General features: G+C 47.8%; 1 protein-coding gene across 1 annotated transcript in view; it reads left to right on the top strand.

The window, feature by feature from the left end:
• Positions 1 to 16,782, top strand: part of Ctif (cap binding complex dependent translation initiation factor) — a 203,776-nt gene that overhangs the window by 76,058 nt on the left and 110,936 nt on the right. Inside the window, exon 6 of the mRNA XM_028783220.1 lies at positions 3,689 to 3,765. Coding sequence (XP_028639053.1) covers positions 3,689 to 3,765 — 77 coding nt within the window. The remainder of the gene's footprint in view (positions 1 to 3,688; positions 3,766 to 16,782) is intronic.

The raw sequence follows: 16,782 nt of genomic DNA, 5'->3' as shown, positions 1-16,782 counted from the left end.
GATGTTACTATTCTCACAGAGAGGTCTCTCTTGATGCTCCCCTCCCAGGCCTTACTCACCTCCTCCTCTCAAGTGTGTGTGTCGTTCATCACACATTCGTGTTTATCTGAGGCTCTCTGTTTTGGCTAGAATGTGTGTTCTGTAGGAATGTGCAGTTTGAATTTTTTTTCAGTACCGCAGCCATGATTTCTAAAGTGCAGCTGTACAATGGGTAGATGAATTGAAGGGCAGACAGCTGTTGGGATGTGTGGACAGATGCTTGGAGAGGCGGGAGAAGGTTTGTCCTAGAGGTTTGTCATCTCATCACAGTGACAGCTACTCTCGGAGTTCCCAGTAGACCTGCTCTGCCTCCTGCCTCCTTGCCTACAGATACAGATTGATTTCTTCATAGCCATTGGTTGAAAGCAGGGGCTTGCACTCCAGTATGGGCTTGTTCACTCTCTGGGGCTAAAGTACTGGATCTTGATCCCCAGAGATACCTACTGCAGTAGGTGTTCTAGTTTGATTTTTGTTGCTGCAATAAACACAACAAATGGCGACTCACAGAGTCAAGCATTTCAGCTTATATTTCTGTAGAATAATCCTTCTTTGAGGGAAGTCAGGACAGAAACTGAAGCAGAGACCATGGAGGAACACCGCTCATTGCTCGGCTCTCCAGCACATTCTCTGCTAACTCTCTGCCCAAACCCACCCGTCGAGAGAGATGGCGCTGCCCACGGTGGCCTGGGCCTTCTCACACCAGTGGTCAGCCAAGACAGTTGCTCAGGTCATGCTGGTGGAGGCAGTTCTGAAGTTACCACTTCCCAGGTGAATAGGTTGTACCGAGTTGACAATAAAAACGAACCAGCATACTAGGTGTGTGATTCTCCACCCTTCCAAGCCTACCCGAGAATGGGCTAATTTTATAGCACATGTTTTTGCAACCACAACAATAATGAGCTATCACTTAGACTTATCCTGACCTCCAGCATAAGGATATGCATGTTTATAAAGATGTGTGTGTGTGTGTGTGTGTGTGTGTGTGTGTGTGTGTGTGTGTGACATGCGCTCAACCAGCACTAGGTAAACAGGGATTCTCTGTCCTCCCTCCCTCCCTCCCTCCCCTCCTCCATTCCTCCCTCCCTAGTAAGCTCTATTTCTGTGAGCTGCTTGTCTCCAAGACCCCACACAGGTCAAGGTCCATGAGGCCATGGGTTAGACATTAGGGGACTGTATCTAGGTCTCAAAGCCAAAGGGAGAATGGTCTCCCAGAGAGGAATTGAGGAAGAGTAGGTGCTTAGGTCTAGGTCCAGGATGATACCTCAGAGGCACGTGCACAGCGAACTGACCGAGCTGACTGTATTCATAAAGAGTCACCTGTGAGACCCAAAGTCTGATTCCCTTGCTGGAGATGTGCTGAGCAAACTGTTATCACCAAGCCCATAGATGTTCTCAAGATTGCTATGACATTCTAGCGGGGCTCATTCTCCACCAGGAGATCTTCTCTGAAAAGCAGGCGCATCTCTGGGTCTGAAGCCAGAACATCCCTCTTCCCTGAGCAAGCCATCAGAACAACAACTAATGTTTCTTCCAGACTCCTTACTGGTCACTTCTGTCCTTGGGTACTCTATCCAGGACATGGTACTCTCCAAGCTTATCTCAGTGGTCGCAGTTCAGGTCAGCTATTCCCAGAGATGAAATGGCTGAGGGAGATTTTTCATGGGGGATGGATGGATGGATGGATGGATGGATGGATGGATGGATGGATGGATGGATAGTTGCCTCCTATAGTGCTGGGTATAAGCAAAAGGGAAACTTCCCACTGCTGCTACCTGTGTGGGGAGAGGCCTGGGTACACATTAGATTCCAGAACTCTAAGCTGGGGCTGAAGAGACTGGCTCCTCCTGGCTCATGTTATGCCAAGCACTGTGAGCAGCTCCATCTGTCAACCCCGAGCTGAGATCCTGGTCTGATGCCAGCTCAGGACCAGCTTGGGAAGGAGTCTCAGCTTCCTGGCCATTGTCTATTGGGAGCACACCCAGTGTGTTCCTACAGTGACCTGGAGAGGCTTAGAGTGAGGAGGGAGTGCGGGAGGGGGGTTGGCGGGGAAAGGAGCCCCGCCAGAACCTGGTAAGGGTGGGAGACAGGAAGTGAGAGAGGAAGACTTGGTGTTTTTCCTTATTTGTGTTTTTATATTAAAGAAAACAAATAATATCCTTTGAAAAACCCTATTAAACAAAGCATATCCTGAAGGTCCCAGCGGCCCATTGTGGCTGCCTGGAGCCTGGAATCCATTCACACATTTTTGGCTAGATTGTTACAGGCTAGAAAGACCGGAGAGGGAGGGAAGGGCCATCATTAAAATAGTTTAAAATGACTTTTGCTCCCTGGACTCCATAGAAGTCTGTGCCAAATAACCATAACTCCAAGATCTCATGTCTGCCTGGTTCAGTGTCCTCCCATCACCTCTCTGGGAAGCTCCATCAAACTGGCCAGTCTGAGTGTAACCAGGGGCACCAATGTCTTCCACCTTGCCCCGTGAAGGAAGGCTAAAGGAAGAGTAGTGAAAGGAGCTGCAGCCCATAGAACTGCCATCTCTCGCTTACTGCTTAGCTTCTCTGGGCCTTGATCTCCTTGTCTACCAAGTGAGGCTTGGGGACAGATGGCCCCCTCTTGCCATCTCCAGTATTCCTGTATCTAAGGCTCCTTCTCACCTTGTTCATGCCTAGACAGTATGAGAAACTGTAGGTCTCTCAGGTATCCCAGGGCCCGGACTGAAACCCTCCCCTTAGATATCCAAGATACCCCTAGATCCCACCACTACACTCCAGCTGCCCAGGATGGAGTGGCAGTGCTCCTGGTCATATCCCCCACATGGACACATTTGCATGTCCAGTGTGCAGACCAGCTTCTGCGAATAATCCTACCTGAGCATTTGGTAAGATTGACATTGCATATAAGGAGATCTTTCCCCAACCTTGATGTCAGTCCATAATCCTTATAATCGTAAGGACAGTGTGCAAAAGCAACCCTAGAATTTTCCCCAGACCCTCATTTGAAGTCTAGAAGACAATCAGCTCTTCGCATGTTTTCCCTAAATACTTCCAAGGTAAAGGAATTACTTGAGGGATTTGGCCCTAGGATTAGGAGTCATCTCGTGCTCAAGGCTTGGGCTTGGCACACTCATCTCAGGTCTTCTCAGTGACCTATGGTAGAGGGTGATGATATGCCTAACTGGAGATTGGAAAAGAACCTGTCTCCTTCCTACAACCATTGGTCATGTACCTGACCCTCTGGGTGACAGGGGAACCTGTCAGCTCTCTGGTTTAGGACTCCATAGGAAGGGCCCCCTGGTCTGTTTTCACAGAATCAGTCCTTAAAGAATCCCCAAAGAAAAGGATAGGAAGGTGTTGGTGGCCGTGGCTCGGCAGCCCCTCTCTGCAAAACCTTGGACTATTCATTCAGCCTTGGCCTGAACGACAACGTATTTGAGATCTTGGACATGATGAATTCTGAGGGCTCCCGCTAGTTCCCCTATTCTTTGAGTCCTGACTTCTAAGCATCCTTCCTTGGTAGGGATTCATTTGTTTCCATTTTCTGGTGTGACTAGATGGTCAGAATCTGGCCTCTCATGTCAGTAACTGTGGTGTTAGACACACTCTGCTCTTTTGCAAAAATAATTCATGGCCTCTCTTTCGCTTTGCCACAGGGCTACCATCCGATGCCCCATGAAGCAGAGATTGCACATACCAAGAAGTTGTTCCGAAGGAGGAGAAACGACCGAAGGTAAGAAAGACTTTCAATTGCTGTCACTTTTTCCTGGGTCGGCTGCTGGACACATTAGCTCTGGTCTATGCTGCAATAGGACTTATACCTGCAAATGAGGTGTTCACCTTTGAGGTGATGTTGAGAGTACAGTGGGCTTGGTTGTGTGGAATCTGTGTGTCTGTGCTTGGCCCAGGGACTAGGTCCCTTCAGAAGACCAGCAGAGGGCCACCGTCTCCACTCCTTCCTGGGAGCGAGTATTACTCAAGATTTACAGACATGCTCTCTTTCCATAAACCAAAGCTGCAGCATGCTCAAGGAACAGAGCCCTCAGGCTGCATGTTTAGAGGCATGGCCTCCAGGAGGCTCCCCAAGCTCACAGATTCAAAGGCAACCCTCTGGGTTTTTTTGTCATTAGGAATTGTCCTGTGTATTAGCCACACTTTGCAGTGACCCTCACCGTCCAGAGTAGTAACCAGGGGACAGGAAAAACATGGTGAGGTGACTTGTGTCAGAGCAAGCAACCAAGATTGAGCATCCAAGAAATGCATGTGTGCTGTCTACAAGGCTTTCTCATGTGGAAAGGTCTTCTTGATATAGTTCACATGAAAAATTCCAGATGCAGAGTCATACTGTGTGCAGCCATTTGTACTTAAGGAGGAGTGGGATTTTTTTTTTTTTGCTTGAATGTGCAAAAAAATATTTCAGGATGGAAATCTTTAAAAAGACAGAATAAAAAGGCTTATGCCTGAGGAATTAAAATGAGGTGTTTCCCTATAGGGAATTTATTCTTAGACCAAGGTGATGGCTCGTGCGTGGCTTTACCTTTAGTAAACAGAGTGTGTTCTTTAAGAGACAACAAATAGCCAGCTACATCCTATACTCAGAACCCTAGGTGCACCTGCCCTGGGTGCTGCATGACCACAGCTGGAGCTGCTGGGCTTCGGCCAACCTGGGCCTCTGACCCCTCGCTCTGCATAGAAATCCTGAACTGGGAAGTAGTAGGTGGGTGGAAGACGGATACCCAGAATGCCTGTCATCCAGTAGTAGATTTTCTATTTCTGAAAACATTTTCGGGGGAAATGAGTGTCCGGCTAACTGGGAGGCAGTCTGTCCTAATTGAGGACTGGGAATCAATAGGCATCAGAAGAGGAAACTGAGTCAGGAGAGCTGGGCTAACCCTTGACCCTTCCCTGACCAGGGCACAGTTGATTGCCTGCTCTGTGCCTCCTGTGTAGCATTACTCAGAACAGTTCTTGGGTTCTGGGTTCTGAACAAATGAAAGAAATAAGGAACACCCCTCAAAGGAGAAATGTTTACAAGGGCCGGGAAGGTGTCAGAGAGAGCAGAAGGCCTTCTGTCCTTCCTCCCCAGTGTGTGTCGCAGAGAGATGCCAAGACTCTCCAAGCTTACTAATGAGAAGGCTTCTCTGGGCCAAGGCACTGGCATCCATGTCAGCCCACATGTCACTTTTTGAGTCAGGTCACCATGCTCCACAGGAGTCTCCTAGACGGGGCAGGCCACCGGAAATGACATGACCCAGGAATGTCGAGAGGGAGTGTGCATGGCATAGGGAGGACCAGGAAGCTGGACGTTCACTCATCCATACTCATGGTAGTGAGTGCTCTGTGTAGGTCAATGCACTTCACAAAGGATGTAGGCCGGGCCAGCGTCCAAAGAGATGCAATAAAGTTTATTAAAGGGACAGAACGTATGTCCTGTCAGGGGGGCTGGAGGACTGGGGCCAGGGTCGAGAAAAGAGCATCCTCATGGTGAAACCCATGAAAGATTTACGTGGAAGCACCAGTGGCAGCTGCCTGTGTTTACACGGAGGGAACATCTTGGCCACTGGAGTCAGACTGCAGCTCAGGGTAGCAGACACACACAGCTGAAGTATGTGCCAGACAAGGAACCAGTCAGAAATATAACACATCCGTTTATCACTTGGGGCGGGGGGGGGGGGGGGGGTGTCCTGCTATAGAGCACCCATATGGTAGATATTTTCAGGAGAGAGCAGGTAACAATGTAGCTGAAAGATTTTATTATATAAAAGCTGGGGAATTTCTGAGTCTTTCTTGGGAACTGTGGTGATTCAGGCATTCACAGATCAGCTATCCATGAATCACCAAGTCCACCCCAGCTCTCCCAACAGAAGACCCTCCATAGCGGCCTCGTTAGGTACCAAGCCTGTGTACTTGACACTGGCCTCGCTGGCATTTAAATCATAAATCACGCTGAGAAGGTGGGAGAGGACCAGAATCAACTATGGTAACCTAGGAACACAGCCAGCATCCATACAATACCTCAGATCTTACCGTTTGTCATGAGAAAGGAAGTGGCCAGCCACATCCTGCTGGTATCCCTGTGACTCACCTTAGAATGCCTGCAGGAGTCTTTGGTCTTCTGTCTCCCTACAGAGTGACTGGAATTGGGTCTGACTGCTACAGACCCCATGGCAAATTGCTATGCCTGGAACTGAGTGGTCCAGCCAGAACAGGCATTCTCACAACAGGGACCTAGCATCCTCATCCGCACAGCAGTCTGCCACCTGTCCTAATCCTGCGTAGCTCTCTAGGTGTCTCTGTGTGCCTTGCTGCGCTTCTCTCCCCCGGTTCAATTTGGAGGCATTAGGTAGCTAAATCATGAAGCAGTGCCCTGGAACTAGGGGCTGGATAGGGCGAGTTGCTTCATTTATTAAAGGTGTGTACATGTGTATTCACGTGTGCATATACCTATGTGTATGTGTATGATGTGTGTGTATACACATGTGTACCCTTAAAAGCCAGAGGCATCAGCTCCTCCTGGAGCCAGAGTTACAGACAAGGATGAGCTTCCCACCATGGGTGCTTGGAACTGAACTCCGGGACCTCTGGATGAGCCGTCAGTGCTCTTAACTGCTGAGCCATCTTTCTATCCCACCCCGCCCCCACAAGATACTTCAGTTCTTGAAAACTGTGGTTTTTTCTTCCATAAAATGTGTTCAATACTTGAGAGGTTTGCACAAGCTCGTTCCTTTATAACATCTGAGTGGTCTTTGCAGCAGTGTGCTCTCCAGGTCAGGGGAGCTGTAAAGGGCACAGAAAGTACTTCTCATCACTGTCTTCAAAGTCTAACCTCATAATCATGGCATCCCCTAACCCAGAACAGTGACAGTAGGTAGGCAGAGCCCCTGTAAAGAAGCAACCTAAGGCTCAGCTCCCATCCACATAGGCTGCTTTCAGGAGCTCTGATTAAAACTAAGTTGTGCCTGGCTGTTCCCCTATTTTGCAAAAAGGAATTAACCACCAGAACAGCTTAAAGGTTTTCTCCTTAAGAATTTTCTCAAGGGTGAGAGAGATGGCTCAGAGGTTAAGAGCACTGACTGTTCTTCCAGAGGTCCTGAGTTCAATTCCCAGCAACTACATGGTGGCTCACAACCATCTATAATGAGATCTGGTGCCCTCTTCTGGTGTCCAGGCATACATGCTTGTAGAATACTGTATACTAAATAAGTAAATCTTAAAAAAAAAAAAAAAAAGAATTTTCTCAAAATTTCTCAAAAATCAACTGATAACCACCTGCTTATTTTGGGGGAAGAGGGACTGATAAAATATGACAGATGTCAGATAAAAAATATGAAGTACATGAATATTCTATGCATTCCCTAGGAGTAACCTGGTTTTGCGTGCTCCATCTCTGCCAGGTAGGAAGTGGATAGTTGAGAAGCTCTCTGCCCAACCCCAGCATCCAGGAAGAAGAAATTCACTAAGGGGCTGAGGTCTGGGCTCATAGCGTCTGTTTAATTCAGTGGGTTTCCTTATCCCTGTGGGAGGGGGAGGAGTTCTGCAGGCTCCTCCCACCCTACCCCCACCCTCACTCCCCTTGCCCCTGCTCTATTTTAAGAGATGAAGGTCTCACTGTAGTGAACAAACACTGTGTGCCACAGTATCTACAGCCTGGGGAACAGACTCCAGGGTGAGGGCAAGCTTTGGAAGGCATGCTGTGGAAGGGGCAAGAGGCAGCAGGCTCAGGCAGAGAAGTTGAGCTCAAGGGTATCATTCCCATCCACCCGTAAGGTGGGACCATTCTCGGGTGACAGGCACAGTGAGTCAGCTCATTTAATTGGGGGGAACAAAGGTTATTTAAACTTTAGGGAGTGAGTAGGGGTTCTTTGAGGAAAATGTATATTATTGACTGGAACCAGTATGCTAGGGATACTGACATATTTGCATAAAGAGACATTCCAGGTGCTTTTAAGGAGGAAGGAAGTTTAACCTGGCTACCAGGCTATGTGACCCCCTCTGGTGGGGCAACGTGCAGAGCCAGAATGTTGTGGGGGGGCAGCAAGGGACAATGAGCCTTCTACTGATCTCATGATGAGATAGATTTCCAGGGTTTGGAGATGCCTTGACCCCACTCTTGCCCCAGGCATGCTCCCACAGCCCTACTGCTCCCCCAAGGCTACATGGCATCCCAGGCCCCACATCAGGGCAGACTTGGTAGCATGTTCTGACCCTACAGGGAGTTCTGAAGTTTGAGGAACTTCTGAGAGTTGACCTAAGATTCAGCGACTATGCAGAACTTTATGTACTATGTCCCTTGATCATCAGAAAGGGGTATGGTCTGAGGCTGAGCAGGACCAGGGCCATTTCCAAAGGGGTAGCCAGAGGGATGAGAGCTGCTTCTGAAAGGGAGGTAGGCAGTAGGTTAGCATCCCAGAAGTAAACGCTGTTAAACCCCTTGTCTTGTTTACTATTGCTGTGACAAAACAGCATGACCAATGCAGCTTATAAAAAGAGTATATTAGGACCTTATAGTTTGAGAGGGTGACTCCATAACCACCACGCTGGGGAGCCTGGTGGCAGGCAAGCGTACGTGGTTCTGGAGCAATAGCTGAGATCTTATATCTGGATCCACAAGCACAAGGCAGAGAGAAAGCTATTTGGAAATGCTGTGTGCTTTTGAAACCTCAAAACATGCTTCTAGTGACACAGCTCCTAATCTTTCTCAAACATTTCCAAGGATTCAAGTCTATGAGCCTATGGGGACCTTTCTCATTCCAACCACCACACACACACCCCAGTTAGAATTGTTCTCCATGGTTCTGTGATCTGGAGAATACAAGGGCCTAAGGTGGAGCTGCCACAGTGGCATTCTGGCTAAGAATTACTCAGAGTGCTGCATGTGTCTGTGTAGCATCTGAGTTGTGGTTCAGAGAAGAGGGCATCGTGGGGGTGTTGGGGTGAGGGGAGATTCTAGAATGCTCCCCTTTTGGAGTAATGATTCAACTCCTAGTGAAATTCCAGAAGACTTTGAAAGGGAGATGGAGTGTGAGGGAGAAGAAAAGCCACAGCTGGGCAGATGCTGCCCCAGGGATCCCCAGAAGTCACCTGCACACTCCCTAGAAGCAGAGGCAAACATGGGGCTCAGAAGCCCCACTATGATTAATAGAAGGGAGAAGCCGCTGTCTACTTGCTCGGAAGATCCCCTGCCTAGGTTGTCAGGAGTCTCAGAAGACCCCACAGACTCTGAAGCCTGGCCTGTCATCGTTTAGAGTAGGGTGACTAATAGACACAGTCATGCTCTTTTGCATGATGCCCACCTGTGCAGTCAAGGGTGAAGAGAGCCCTTCAGATTAGTTTGCCTCGTTAAGCTAGGTCCCGGAATGGTTAATGTACTCCATGCTCAAAGCAGATGGTCAGGAAGAAATAAAGAATACCTTGGCCATCCTGGCGAGTGTCAGATGGCTCCACTGCACGAGAAGCCTCGAGTGAGCCATCCCCCTGGGGTGCAGAGTTGAGCTGCATGCTGGACGCTGCAGGGTGGCCATGGTGTCTATCCTACGACCGTGACTGTGGCTTGGTGTCCTCAAGCTGTGGAACTAGTTAAGGATTTAATCTCTTCCCTACTTCCTCTGCCTGCACAAACTCAGATCCCAAGCATCAGCTGTTGGCTTTGATTTTGCAAGCTCCTTGTAAACACTGTGTGTCACTGATTAAAAACAAATAGGGTCTGTGGAGTTGGAGGCCATTAGTATAGTATACACTAAAAACGCTGATTGTGTGCTTCACGGGGTTAAATTTTTTTATTGGTTATTTTATTTATTTACATTTCAAATGTTGTCCCCTTTCCCAGGGTCCCCCTCTACAAACCCTCTATCCCATCCCCCCTCCCCTTGCTTCTATGTGGGAGCTCACCCACCCACCCATCCACCCACCTACTCCCACCTCAGCACCTACCATTCCCCTATACTGAGACATCAAGCCTTCACAAAACCAAGGGCCTCCTCTCCCATTGATACCAGATAAGGCTGTCGTCTGCTACATAGAGTCATAGATCCCTCCATGTGTACTCTTTGGTTGGTGGTTTAGTCCCTGGGAGGTCTGGGAAGGAGATCTAGTTGGTTGATATTGTTTTTCTTCCTATGGGGTTTCCAAACCCCTTCAGCTCCTTCAGTTCTCCCCCTTACTCCTCCATTGGCATCCCCATGGTCAGTCCAATGGCTGGCTGTGAGCATCCACCTCTGTATTGGTCAGGCTCTGGCAGAGCCTCTCAGGCTCCTGTCAGCAAGCAATTCTTGGCATCAGCAATAGTGTCTGGGATTGGTGTCAGCATATGAGATGGATCCTAGGTGAGGCAGTCTCTGGATGGCTTTTCCTTCAGTCTCTGCTCCACTCTTTATTCCTGTATTTCCTTTAGACAGGAGCAGTTCTGGGTTAAAATTTTGGACATGGGTAGGTGGCTTCATCCTTCATCCGGGGGCCTTGTCTAACCTCTGGATATAGTCTTTACAGGTTCTGTCTCCCCTTTGTTGGGTATACCAGCTAATGTCATCCCCATTGGGTCCTGAGACTCTCTTGCTTTCCTGGCATCTGGGACTTTCTGGTGGCCATCCTCAGTTCCCCATCCCCCATTGCTACACACCATTGCTACAGGAAATTGGGAGGTTCAATTTCCTGACCCTCTGTACATCTTCTCTGTCTCCCCCCATACCTGATCGTGCACCCCCCTTTTTCCCCTCCCCCTCCTTTCTTCCTCCCAAGTTCCTCCCACCCTCTACCTCCCATGATTAAGCATCCATGCTTTGGTCTTCCTTCTTCTTGAGCTTCATGTGGTCTGTGAGTTGTATCATGGGTATTCTGAGCTTTTTGACTAATATCCACTTACCAGTGAGTATATATCATGTGTGTTCTTTTGTGACTGGGTTACCCCACTTAGGATGATATTTTCTCATTCTATCCATTTGCCTGCGAATTTCATTAAGTCATTGTTTTTAATAGCTGAGTAGTACTCCACTGTGTAAATGTACCACATTTTCTGTATCCATTTCTCTGTTGAGGGACTTCTGGGTTCTTTTTAGCTTCTGGCTATTATAAATAAGGCTGACATGAACATAGTGGAGCATGTGTCCTTATTATACGTGGGAGCTTCTTTTGGGTATATGCCCAGGAGTGGTATAGCTGGGTCTTCAGGTAGTACTATGTCTGGTTTTCTGAGGAACTGCCAGACTGATTTCCAGGGTGATTGTACCATCTTGCAATCCCACCAGCAATGGAGGAGTGTTCCTCTTTCTCCACATCCTTGCCAGCATCTGTTGTCACCTAAGTTTTTCATCTTAGCCATTCTGACTGGTATGAGGTGGAATCTCAGAGTTGTTTTGATTTTCGTTTCCCTGATGACTAAGGATGTTGAACGTGTCTTTAGGTGCTTCTCGGCCATTTGAGATTCCTCAGTTGAGAATTCTTTGTTTAGCTCTGTACTGCATTTTTTGACTAATGAGTTATGTGTCTGTTTTTTGTTAAAATTTTGAGACAGAGTCTCATTGTGTAGACTCTTTGAACTATAATTTTCTGCCCCAGCTTTTCTAGTTCCTGAATTACAGACATGCACTACCAGACTCATCTTTGAAAAAAAGAAAGTAGTGGGATTTTTATTATTGTTTGTTTCTTGAGTCGTCTCAGAGTTTTAGTTTGGTTTTATGACTAGAGAAAGTCCAAGGATGGAGTGATGGGAGAGGCCTCTTGCAACCCTCTTTGGATCTTGATGTCTGTAGTGTTCCCTGAATGTGCCAGGAAAGTGACCCTTTCAGAAAAAAGGGGCACAGATTTGGTCTGGTTATGATTTAACCTATGAAGCTATGCTAGGAATTAATAATCGCCTGTTTTCTTCTAGACCATCTATATTTGCATGACTCCTTGGGAAAAAGTGATATCTATATTCTTTAATTTTTGAAATTTAGAACTGTATGCTTGTAGCTTCAACCTTTCCCCATTTTCTATCAGAACTAGCTTCTGTAATCATGGAGGGCAGAACGTCACAGGCCACCGCATGCTATGAGCACCACTGTAAGAAGCCAGCACTGTAATTCAGTCTCAAGTCCAAAAGGCAAGAACCAAACCTGAAGCCAGGAGATCATGAATGTCTGTCCTAAGAAATCAGCAGGCCGGTTCAGCTTTCTTCTGCCTTTTGTACCATACCCATTCTCTCATGGGTTGAATGATGCCCATGTGTACTGATGAGGGCAGAGCTCCCTGACTGATTCAAGTGTGATCCCTCTAGGAAACCCTGGTCTCCTGTCTGCAAGTCTCAGCAGCTTTCTGGTGCTTGCCTTTTGTGTGAGTACTAAGCACTTCTCCATCTACTGTGGGACTCTTTATTCTACAAAGGGACTTGTCTTCCAGGAACTAATCAGGAATTGACTAGTCCAGCCCTGTGTCTTTCTATCAGCTCATTCACATAAGTTGCTCAGTTAATCCTCTTAGGCATATACTCAGTGTTCATTATCCATGGATTCCACTGTGCAAGCTTGCCTACTTGCTAAAACTTACTGTAACATGAAATACCTGTGATGTTTTGACACTCGGTCATTGGCAGACATAGAATAGTAGATAGTTTGAGTTGCATGTTACACAGGATCCCAGCCAGTGTCACACAGCGTACCATCCTACCGTCCTTATTTCATCACTTATCCTGATCGTGGTTTGTCTAGGGCCATGTTTTTCACACTCCATGTACTTTTGCTAGTGGTTTTGCTGTTTGTGTGGCTCCTGAGTAAAGTGGGGGAGGTTCGTGCAGTGACCCTAAGTTCAAGTTTCCTTGTTGGGGTAGAAAAGGAACTTGTGAGCCATGTGAGCACAGATCTCAAGTTCAAGAAAACTGTGATGTGCCTTACAGAGAGACCAAGCATGTAGTAATCTTCATGAAGGCAGGCCTTAGTCCTACAATGAGTTCAGCATTAGCAGGTCAATAACATACAGTAAGTAAACAGTCTAGAGGAGCCTGAAGAGATGGTTAGATACTGCCAGCTCTCCCAGAGATACGGATTCAATTCCCAGTACCCCATGGTGGCTTACAACCACCCTGTGGCTCCAATCCCTGGGCATCTGAGTCCTTCTGACTTCCACAGGCAGAGCATACATGAGACACATAGACATATATGCAGGCAAAACGCCTATACACATGAAAATAAATAATGAACTATAAAAATAAGTAAGTAGTCTATAAACAGAAGCACACATATAAAAAGAGATTCTACACCGATGAGTCAGTAAAAATGTAACTAGAGGAGCAGTAGCTTCAGTGTTTGCTAATTCTGTGTTCCCGGTGACAGGAAAGTAGCCTTCTGAACAACAAGAGTGAGCTATGCTTGTTCTTTAAAACAGGATAGAGAGATACTGGAGGTGAAAGGATGTGTGGGGAGCCACAGGACTTTAGGCATGTTGTTCACATCTTGGTAGCAATAGGATTGGGAAGAAAGGAGTGGGCACTTCCTACCCCAGCTGGCTGTCACTGGCTTGGTTTCGGTTTTGTGCCGTCACCAAAGCCCTCGTAGACAGCTCAGCCCCATAGTGACTGTCATTGCCATCCTTTTGTCAGGATCTGGGGGGGACTGTGAGACAGATCCATGTTCACATTGCCCACGGTTTCTCTTTCTCTCTCAGCAAGGAAATTGCCCTCATTAAGTCCCTGCTAAAGATAGATAAGAAAATGGGCCAGGCAGACCCCCGCCTGGCAGGCAGCCCTGTCAGATTGGGAGCAAAATGAGTCAAATAGGAATTATTTTTAGGATGTCTCCTCCTCTCGCACGCCCACCCCCAGGCGGGCTCTCTTGGAAAGAAGAGCAGCTCATTGCTTCGAGCCACATGTCCGGGTCCTCATGGTCCTTGTTAGATTGAAACGGAGCCCCCAGGCTGTGAGCAAGCCATGACGTGTCACACCATCCTCTGTAGAGTGCTTATGTTTCACTCGTGCTCTTGGTCCCCCACGAAGGCTGGGCACACCCTCCCCTGAACAATGTGCCTCCCTGGATCTCTTTTCTACTGCTCTCTGGTGCATGCTCCAAGCTCAGGCCCTACTCCCAGCCTCATGCTTTATGAGAATACAGACCCCTGGGGACCCTCCCCTGTGGAGGGACCAGCGTGTCCCTAGCTCAGAACTCACAACCATATAGGGGCCAAACAGGCATTAAGAGGTGGCCTGCCATACATTTGGCAGGCTCCCTGGGCAAATGGGCAATGCACATGTCTCAGGACTGTGTCTACAACTGAGTAACTGGGCATTCCTTTTCTCCATCATTTTTACCCCCTTTGTCCAGCTGTCTGAGTTTGCTCAGACCCTGCAAGTTCTAAAGAGCAAAGCAAGGATACCCAGGATCAAGAAAGACAACTAAGGGGGGGTAGGAGGGGACATGCCTTGTGGCCTGGGGACAGGAGGGCTATTGACCAGGAAACTAGCCATAGACTGATGCAGCTCCAGGTGTCTGTGGCTGGGACAGGATACAAAGGAGCCTAGGAATCAGCCAGTTGTTTTAACTACTCCATCTCAGATGTCTTAGCCATTCATCCTCCTCCACACAAGGCTCAAATAACCAAGCTTTGGTCAACCAAATCATCTGAGTCTCCCATGGGGGACAGTGTGCACGGTGATAGGCAAGCCCTTGGCCTGACTTACTTGATTTTTAAGTCCAGCTCATCATTCACCAAACAGGGGTCTTTGAGGGGCAGAGGGGAAGACACTCACTGAATTTATTCTTCTTGTTCCCAGGATCAGGGATGCCATTAGATTTTTTGTTGGGGCAGGTACTCAGGAAGACCAAGTAATAGCTGGACCCTCAGAAAACATGAGTTCCTATTTCTCCTACTATTTACTCTGAGAACCCTTTCAGTGTGAGTGTGGAGGGAAAGGATGATGAACCAGAAGCCCTGGAGTCTGGTCCAGGGCCCTTACCTTATGCTTTTGGAGCCCAATTCTTCTGCTGTGAGGTGTGACTGTGATTCTAGTTCTCAAAGGTATTGCAGAGTTCATACTACAGATAAAAACAGATCTGTTCTATCCATTCACCATAGGATGGAAAAGACAGAACTGAGAACATTATGGAAGCTAGCCCAGGCTCTCAGGAAAAAAATCTTTCCAGAAAGTTCTAGACAAGCAGGACATGTTTCTGCTCCTGTGTATGCCTTTCCTGCCTGTATCTGTATCTAGATCTGTATGTTGGCACCCAGCCAACCTGAGCTATGCTGCCATGTTCTTTGCATCTGGTTTCTAAGTTCAGACACCACAGAGGAGCATCCTATTTACAGAGGTGTCAGCCGGCACATCTGCAGGTTCTAAGGGGGTGGCAGGCTGTGGTTCTAAAGGAATACCAGGCTGTAGATTTCACTAGTTCTGAAAGTGTACAAGACTGTAGATTGTAAAGACGTACCAGTCTTGAGATCACCGGCACTGAGGGAGTAGCAGGCTGTTCATCTGTTCATTATATGGGTCTTTCTGCTGGATCCTGAGATACGCCTGACCCACCCTCAGTCCATGCCAGAAGTCACTCACTCAGCAACTCCAAGGCTCACTATATTAAGAGCACTGTTTTGAGCCTTAAACAAATATTAGTTCATATACTCTCCTCAATGTCCCGAGGAAGGGCATGCTATTTTTATTTCCATTTTGCAGATGAAGAAAATATTATGTAGAGAGAAATAAAGCAGCTAGGAGGCCTGGCTTTAGAACCTGTGCTTCTAAACAGATCTCTGATCTGAATCTTCCCTTTACTCCCTCCTCCCTGTCCTGAGACCCTTGCTGCCTTTGGCGTAGACCCAATTAACTCATAGTCATAGACCGTTCAAGACTCCATGGTCTTGTAAGGATGGGGCTTCTGTTTTTCAAATGGACAGAGAGAAGAGTTACTCTGCCTCATGCCAAAGAAGGGATGAATGAAAAGACCTCAGCCAAACCCACCAGACTATCTACTCAGCCACAGCAATAAGGCCAGCCCTGCCTTCCCTCCACTGAGCAAGTCCATGAGTGAACGTATGTTGGAAGTTCCCGCAGTAGACCACAGATTTTTTTCCAGCTTATGGCCCAACCCAGTAAGTGGCCCGAGAGAAGACAACATGAGTTACAGGAAAATGGGCATCCCTAAAGAGAGGGCTTCCTCCAGCTGCCCTCTACCCCTAATCATGAGGCCCAGACCAAGGCATAAGGGTATATTCCACCACCCCCACCATCCCCCCAAGGCTCCGTAGCAGTGACCAGGGCACAGGTTTTAAAAATACCAAGGAGCCTTCCTGCCTGGGTCAGCATTTACCCTGAGCTCTGGGAGTTATTTCTGAATCTTCCCAGTAACTTAATTTTAGCCACTTATTCCAATGCATGTGTTTTAGGGATGCCAAGGTAGCCTCTGTTATGGTTTGGAGTATTTTGGGAGGGCCTGGTTTCCAGAAGTGATGCAGGGGCTCAATTAGGCAAGACACCAGCAAACAGAAATAAAGTAACTCAGGAAAACAGGTCCCTAGAAGTGGCGCCTCTATGTAGCATGCATGGGAGAAGCTAGGGGAAAAGGTCAGCATTGTGCCACAAGTGGTTGCTCGGGCTCTCCCAACTCTATGCACCTACAGAGACCTTCCTCTGAGCATGAGCAGAATAAAGTTACCCAGGTTTTCCAAGTAGGCCTGGATGGACACAAAATGGTCCAGCACCAGAGTAGTCAAACCCAAGCTAATGGTAGGCTCCGTAGACCCACCTTATAAGTGGTCCATAGACCCTCCTTATAAGTGGTCTATAGACCCT

This window comes from Grammomys surdaster, unplaced genomic scaffold, assembly GCF_004785775.1.
Source record: "Grammomys surdaster isolate TR1022 unplaced genomic scaffold, NIH_TR_1.0 1036, whole genome shotgun sequence".
NCBI classification, from domain to species: domain Eukaryota; kingdom Metazoa; phylum Chordata; class Mammalia; order Rodentia; family Muridae; genus Grammomys; species Grammomys surdaster.
This window is presented reverse-complemented; position numbering and strand designations above follow the sequence as displayed.